The sequence below is a fragment of the Haplochromis burtoni genome, unplaced genomic scaffold (assembly GCF_018398535.1).
Source record: "Haplochromis burtoni strain Fernald_Lab_line unplaced genomic scaffold, NCSU_Asbu1 Contig_720, whole genome shotgun sequence".
NCBI lineage: Eukaryota > Metazoa > Chordata > Actinopteri > Cichliformes > Cichlidae > Haplochromis > Haplochromis burtoni.
This window is the reverse complement of record NW_024583081.1, coordinates 51,963-59,707: the sequence shown is the minus strand read 5'-3', so window position 1 is coordinate 59,707 and position 7,745 is coordinate 51,963. Positions and strand designations below refer to the sequence as shown.

General features: G+C 39.4%; 1 protein-coding gene across 1 annotated transcript; it reads right to left on the bottom strand.

Moving 5' to 3' along the window:
- Positions 1–1,077: 1,077 nt before the first annotated feature.
- LOC102306298 (B-cell receptor CD22-like) lies at positions 1,078–6,494 on the bottom strand. Its single transcript, XM_042215438.1, has 10 exons — positions 6,482–6,494; positions 6,187–6,411; positions 5,639–5,992; positions 5,283–5,513; positions 4,912–5,160; positions 4,534–4,797; positions 4,174–4,255; positions 3,188–3,269; positions 2,743–2,885; positions 1,078–2,647 (listed from the first exon to the last, which is right to left on the bottom strand). The coding sequence occupies exons 1-6, from the start codon at positions 6,492–6,494 to the stop codon at positions 4,682–4,684; spliced, it is 1,188 nt and encodes a 395-aa protein (XP_042071372.1). The 3' UTR covers positions 1,078–2,647; positions 2,743–2,885; positions 3,188–3,269; positions 4,174–4,255; positions 4,534–4,681.
- Between the last annotated feature and the right edge of the window lie 1,251 nt (positions 6,495–7,745).

The window sequence follows — 7,745 nt, the reverse complement described above, 5'->3', positions numbered from 1 at the left end:
TTCTAGGAAAATGTTTGGTTGTGGAATGATGGGAGCCATTTCCGCTATACACACTGGCGCCCGGGAGAGCCCAGTAATGGCTATGGCAAGCAGTATTGTCTGCAGATAAATTATAGTTGTAATTCAGAGTACAATATTTAACATGAATGCTTTATATATATGACTTGTAAAAAATAAAAATGCATTTACTGATTTCTGCAATTGAACTTTCTTAGGTTAGAAGCAGCCTTGATGTTATAATTTCCATTATAGATTTAGAAACCAGACTGTTCAAGTGCAAGACTTCATACCTTTAAATGTGCATTTGAGACATGACCCATTGCAAATTCCTGACGCTTACTTCTGCTTTTCTGCATACCTCATACACACAGTTTAAGTTCATTGAAAGGTCGTATGTCTATGTATGTATAGCTGGAAACACAAACACACAGACAGGCGTATAAAACTGTCACATGGTTAACTGAATTATGTGTAACCTCTGTTGTCAATAAAAGAGTGAGGTGGACGCAGAGGAGTTCGAGTTGCTTGGACAGGCGAGTGACAACACTGCTCTCCAACGCTCCCCTAGCAAGTAAAAAGTACACTAGTGTCTGTGTGGTTGCTTTCAGTAACAGCTTCTGTTTACCAGCAGGGTTGACTTAAACCCAACAGTTAACCTCCCTTTTGTCTGGCCGTGCCCAGGAGTGGACAACAGCCCTTTACGATGGCAGGTTTCATGCCTGCAATAATTAAGCCTTGTTTGTGGAGGAGTTAAAGAAAAGCTTTGATCCCCCTTTTCAGGAAGTATAGGTGGAGTCAAAGTTACTTCATTTACATCAGGGTAATCAGTCCATGTGCCACTTTATCTCAGAGTTCTGTGATCCTGCTACAAAATTGACCTGGGGTGATACGGCGCCCCGGTCATTTTTTATGGAGAGGTTGGCCGATTACATCCAAGATGAGATGGCACTACGTGAGGCGCCCAAGACTCTGGGTGAGACTGTAGATCTTGTTCTGCAGGTAGACCAACAAATTGTGTCATGGTTTCTTCATGCTACAGCTACAGCTCCACCACATCCTCTGAAAGAGCAGCTGCTAATGCCAAAAATATTTCCATCAAGGAGCCTATGCTGCTGGGGAAGCTATCCAAAGAGGAGAGAAAAAGAAGCTGGTGTGAAGGGCTTTGTGCTTACTTTTGGTTGGTTTGACATCTCTGCACCAAACAATCAGGTGACTGAGAGAAATGCCTGTAGTCATTCACTTTGGTAATTGTGAACATTGATGGAGATGTCCTCCACAGTCACACTTAATACTTGTATTTCCTTAACTTGCATCCAACACGACTATGTTCAGTTTAAATCCAGCTTCCCTTTATGGTTTGTGGAAAATTGTGTTAAACCATTGCTCAACGTATGTCTGCATGAGAGGAGATAATTCTGACGTACTTGTAAGAAGACTTGATGAAAAGGAAACCGACCCTGTAACTTATTGAAAGCAGGTCACTGCTGCATTTAGGGCTAATAAAAACAAGACCATGTAGTGTCCATTGTGCATACACATGCACTGGGATATTCCAACTCTGATTGTGTAACTCAGGAGGCAAAGAATTTGCATGGTTCAGTCCTTGCTGCCAGTAAAACCTGTTGGAAGCAGCAATTCTGAGAGTCGTTGGTCATTTGCTTGTGTGTTTCCCTAAAGTGCAAAATCAACAACCCCAGCATTTGGTTTATTACACATGGGCCAAAAGTGCAAGTCACTCTTTACTGATGTTACAATATGGCTTTATGGAGCAGACGTGACCCCGTGTTCTCAGGTTTCTGCCATAACTTTTATTATTTGCATAACACCTCCCCCCTCTGGCTTCCACATGAACTGCAACAACTATTCATGCACATCATGACATGCCCTCTTTTTTCCTTATTGATAAATGCCACTTCATTACTATTCATACTACAACTAAGTAGTTATTAAATAATATATAAAATATTAAATAATAGAAAAAATTCCTGACCATAAAAAATAAAGCCTTTACAATGGGTTCATAAAAAAAGCAATTTTTTGCCAACATTACTGTAAACAGAAATTTTATAAATAGAGGACAGGTTGGGCAATAAAGTACCAATTAAATAAATTACCATTTCTTTATTATCTGGAAAAACTGAGACAGCTACAACTTTACCTTTTTTGTTGAGCACAAAGTATTTTTGTCAGAAGGTGGCACCAGAGATCACTAATCTGTCTCTTTGAACTTTAAACAAGATATTTAAACAACAGTTAACCTAAACTGTGATACAGTTAGTGTGGGAAATAACATCTTTGTTCCTACTAACTACTGGTGAGATAAAACAACAGAAAGAGACATTTCAAAATTGATCATACATACAGCAAAGTACTCGGTTATGAGCTGTGATGACGAAGAAATAAAAATACACAAACATAAAATGAGAAGTTTGTTCACATTAGATTTAAGAGATGCTGGTTGTACTTTATGGTCCTTTTGGAGGTTTGTGTTGATGATTTATATTCATGGCAAGTCACTTATTACCCCCAGAAACAGAGGAGCCTGATGAAACACACAGCAGCTCCAGGCTGTGTTCACACTCTGGGATGTTTGTTAACGGTGCTGTACAGTGCAGAGGCATCCTCCACAGCAGCTTGGTGTTTTGATCTGTGAAGTAAACAATAAAATGATACTACTATTGTATGCAAAGTATTAAAACAATAAACTTGAGGTGCAGTTATCCTGTGTGAAGAGCTGCTCACCTTCTAGCACTTCTGACATTCATGGTGGAGTATGTAACACTCTCTTCCTGGTATCTGTCACGCTGAGCTGAGCTGGAGTTGGAGTTAGCAAAGTCTGGCCGGTTTGTACTAAATTGTACAGCAGCATATTGAATTTCATCCGTCTGTCAAACACATGGATGAACATTTTTTAGGGCTTTTTGACTTTTTGCATACGGAACTAATAAACTAAAACCGTTAATATCATAACACTTTCTTCCTTCCTCCCCTCTTACAGTTAAATATCTGTTACTACCTCAAGGTGTCTTGATTTTGCTAATAAGTTAATGCAGAAAAGCATGAATGTGGAAGGATGAGATAAATAATATGGGTGAACATTGATACAATGGATGTAATCAGTCTGTGTGATGGGTTGAGCTAATTGGTGACTCTGAGGTCTGAACATTATGTTTTAGGATGTTTTCACTGGAATATCTGAAGTCTCATCAGTCACCTGTGCTCCGTTGTCTGGCCTCTCTGCAGCCTCTGATTGGTGTTTCAATGATCTTCTGATAAGACAATAAAATACACATTTCAGCAAACAGGATGGATTCATGTTTTAATGACACAAATGTCCAGTGGAATAAATTCCCAAACTATGAACAAGATAAATTATCACAGCTAACAGAAGCAGTCTTCAGCCAACCGAACCTGCAGGAAAGTGATGTTATGAGCATAAGTTGTAATGTAAATATATCAGAAAAGTGCAGAAAAGTCTGGATAAACATTCAAAGGAAGTCAACATTAGATATGAGGCCATATCTCTATGCAGCTCTCTTTTAAAATTCTTGCCAGTATAAAAGGTTTTGGCTCACAATTATTCTGCTATTTTCAAAACGAGTGAAATCCATGGACTGAGATGGTTAGTCATAAGTTTTAATGCTACACAAACCCTTTGCTGTATGTTTTTCCAGCACTTATTGCTTGCTTGCTTGTTTAGCGATGTTCTTATAGTCTGTACTAACTGATCAGCTTCACACCATAACTTCATACCATAACTTTTAAACTTGTCAATGACATTGTCAACAAAGTCTCAGAGAACTTTAAGTGTCTGGAGTTGACTAATAAAACGATCTCTTAGTTTTTGGTCTTTTCTGTGCTCTCAGTGTGAACCTGTACATCTACAGAATTAATATCTGTCAGATGAAATCATTTCAATGTTTTGTTCATTCCCAAAAGGTTGCAACAATTGTGATTACATTTTGCAAAACCCCGACAACGCTGAAGGATTACATCACATGTTTTTGTTAAAGATGCCATGAAATCACACAAACCTGACAAAAACTAGGTTATGAGACTAACATATCAAAGTTGAATATTTCTGACAGAAAATGTATTTCTGACTATTGTCTTAAGATTGACTTGAACAAAAAACACCTTTAAAATCCAAATCAGTTATTAAAACATTCCCACCTAATCCAGAGCAGGAGAAAGAGGAGTATGATGACCAGAGCAGTAACAGAGACTGAGAGGATTACAGGAAGTTCCCATGAGCCTGGAAGTAAGTGAAACAAAAACATTGAACTTGATGGGTTAATCAGTGATTGATCATTAAATAATACAATTTTCTCTAAAAATGTTAGAATATCAGGACTTAATGCTGTGAACTAAAACCAAAAGTGGATAATCGAGGATTCCAGGATGTTTTTTATTTTTTCAGTTTAATTTTATTTGTGAAAAATTACAACAGTCCCCTCACAGTAGTTTTTATTGTGAGGTGAAAACCAAACAATAATATTATCAGTTTCAACATCAGGTGCATCAGTAACTTACCTGTCACAACAGTGAGATGATGGGAGGTGGAGCTGCGACGTCCTCTTGTGTTCTGGGCTTCACAGTAATAACTCCCACTGTGTTCAGGTCTGAAGTCAGTGATGATGAAGTTCTGTCCAGATGCTTTTGCTGAGTTATCATCCTCCTTCTACCAGGTGTAGTTAGCTGCTGGGTTAGCATCACTGCTACAGGTCAGAGTCACTGAACTGCCCTCCACTAACTCACCAGAGGGACTGACTGACACAGAGGGAATCTTTGGAGCATCTGGAGGAAACCGAGAAAAATTATTTACATTCAGTGTGAGAAAATTTCCACCAAGAATGAAAACATTACAGGAAACTTTTATCAAGACAGATCAATCTGCTGCTATTTACTTACACTGGACATCTATGAATAAAGACACAGAGAGCTGATCCTCAGTCTTGCAGTCGTAGATTCCTCTGTCCTCAGAGCTGATGGAGGTGAAATTATAAATACCTTCTGGTGTTAGAGGCAAGATTTGGTTGCCTTTGTACAAAGTGTTCTTAGCTGCTGGATTAGCATGTGTACGACAGGTCAGAGTGACTGAACTGCCCTCCACTATCTCACCAGAGGGACTCACTGACACAGAGGGAAGCTTTGACGGATCTGCAGATAAAAGATTTCTTTATTAAAGTTGGCGTTTAAACTCATGTAACATTACAGCGTGATAAACTGTAGCTGGCTTGGAGCTGTGATATGTTGTTGGTGACACAGTGAATTAAACTCACACACTGATGGAGAGCGGTAATCCTCGTATCCAGAGAAAGCACAGGAGATGTTGTCTCCAGGATTAAAGTAGTCTGTATAGGCAGAAGTTTGCTGTGTCGTGTTTTTCTGTCCGTTCCTGAACCAGACGTAAGAAAGACGACCAGCTGGACTGCAGCTGCTTTGACACTTGAGCTCTGCCTCAGTCTGAGTCTGCTGGACTGATATTATTCTGCTCACCTTCACCTGCAGAGCTGAATATGACAGCACGGCAGTGACATCATGTAGAGAGAGGCTTTATGTGTGGATATGTAAGTCTACCTTTGATATCTGAGATCACAAAAACAAAAACCTGCTAACATTGTGTTTTCTTCAGTACCTGTGACACTCAGAGTTGTTCCAGGTAAACTACTCTTCCATTCAAAGCTTTGTGTTTTGAATTTAAAGTGATACTCGGCTGAATCCCTTTCTGTCAGGTCTCTGATTTTCAGAGTGGAGCGTCCTCTCTCTGTTTCAATGACCTCAACACGACCTGCATAGTGGGAGTCTGTTCTGAGGTCCTCGGGGTGTGAGCGATGCTGCCACTGATGACTACGTTCAGGACTGAACCAGAATTTGGACACAGCAGGATGTGTATGACTGTAGATGCAAGAAATGTCCACTGATGAACCTTTGAGGGCACAGATGCTTCTGCTGGTGTAAGTCACTGTGTTACAGGTTTGATCACCAACACCTAAAATATATGAAACAGATTTGTTAGAGGAAGATTTGACTGCAGCACCACAGAGCAGGAGGCTGTTGGGACTTATTGTTGATTTATTGGCTTTACTGAGATATAAAATAAACATGAAGATGCAGCAACATCTTTTTTATTAGAAACAGAAATTAATGATATGTTTTGTCAGTGTAAGACTGAAGTAAACTCACACACTGAAGGAGAGGGAAGCTTCTCGTATCCTTTTACAGCACAGGAAATGCTGTCTGTATCATCAAAGTATTTTTCAAAAGAAGACTCCTTTTTGTCAATATTCACTTCATTCTGGTACCAGACATAGGAAAGAGGATCAGGTAGACGACAGCTGCTCTGACACGTCACCTTCTTCCAGGAAGGATACAAGGTTGGCCAAGTTTTTATCACTTGTGCCTGGAGAACTAAAAATTATGCACAGCAGACTATAAAACATGCACAACATTCATAGCTTATAGTGTCTCAAAGTTCCACCAAAACTTTTCATTTTGAAAACATGTTATACATTTAAATATAAAAATCTGACCTGTGACAGACAGAGTGACTCCAGGTGATCCAGTATATTTCCCTCCTGGTTGGTTTGTCACAAACTTGAACTTGTACTCAGCTGCGTCGCTCTCTCTCAGGTCTGTGATTCTCAGAGTGCAGTCTTTGTTATCACAGTGATACTGAACACGACCTGCAAACTCTGCCTCTGTCCTCACATCCACAAGTTCATCACCTTTCATTTTAGTAAACCACACAGCTTTTTCAACAACAGTCACGTTCCCATTCACTCTGGATGGGTACGTGTAGGTGCAGCGTATGTCCACTGTTGATCCTTTTAAGGCACAAATCTGAGTAGAGGTGTAAGTCACTGACCAACCATCCTCACCCTGAACTGCTGAAACACATCAGAAACAAAACAATGAATTCTTCTGCTTTTAAAGGTGTGTCCACGCTCTCTGCAGTTAACCTGTATGTGAGCTGAGGCAGGAGGACACACACTCTGAAGGTGCAGCGAAGGAATTTCACCTGTGAGCCACGAGGAGGCTGAACTGAAGAGAAAGGTTTTTGTGAGAAAAGAGAAGTGAGAGAAATAAATGAGAAAAGCAGAAACTGATGTGTGGAACTTTACAGCTGATGGGAAAGTTTCTTAAAACATTGGTCAACCTGCATCTGAGCAGTTATTTATGATGCACTTGCGGGAAGAATTGTCAAACAGCAAAAGTGCTCTCGAAAAAAAAAGCTGAGTCGGGTGATAATAAGAATAAGACCAAGCAGTCCCAGCGTGACTGCATTCACAGTTGTAAACTCAATACATTTAAAGTACTCATTGTGTAACTGAGGATACAAGCTCACTATAAGAGAGGTCGAGACAATTTACGGTTCAAAATATTTAAAGAAATGTTTTACAGACTGCGTTCAGGTGGTTTATCAACATCATTAAAATGACACTTGGACCTTTGTGTGATTTTAGTGTAGCTTCATTGTTTAACTCAGTTTGTTTCTTTGTGTTGTGTCTGTGTGTTTTCTTGCTAATGTGACAAAATGGAGGCAGAGGAAAGTTTAACAGAAACTATCTTCTCTTCAACTTTTGCATAAACAGGGCTGGAGCTTAAAATATTTAGAAAGTACTAAACTACAAATGTTCTATATTTCTGTGTATTTTCTTATAGTTGATCAAAAGTCAGTTATCTGTAAAATATGAAAATGTAAATATAAAATACCTGACAAAGTGAGAAGACAGATGATTGCA

Coding starts and splice junctions, on each gene's coding strand:
- LOC102306298 (XM_042215438.1), bottom strand. Junction 5,993..6,186: donor GCTTCCCTCTCCTTCAGTGT/GTGAGTTTACTT, acceptor CATATATTTTAG/GTGTTGGTGATCAAACCTGT. Junction 4,798..4,911: donor TTTATTCATAGATGTCCAGT/GTAAGTAAATAG, acceptor GGTTTCCTCCAG/ATGCTCCAAAGATTCCCTCT.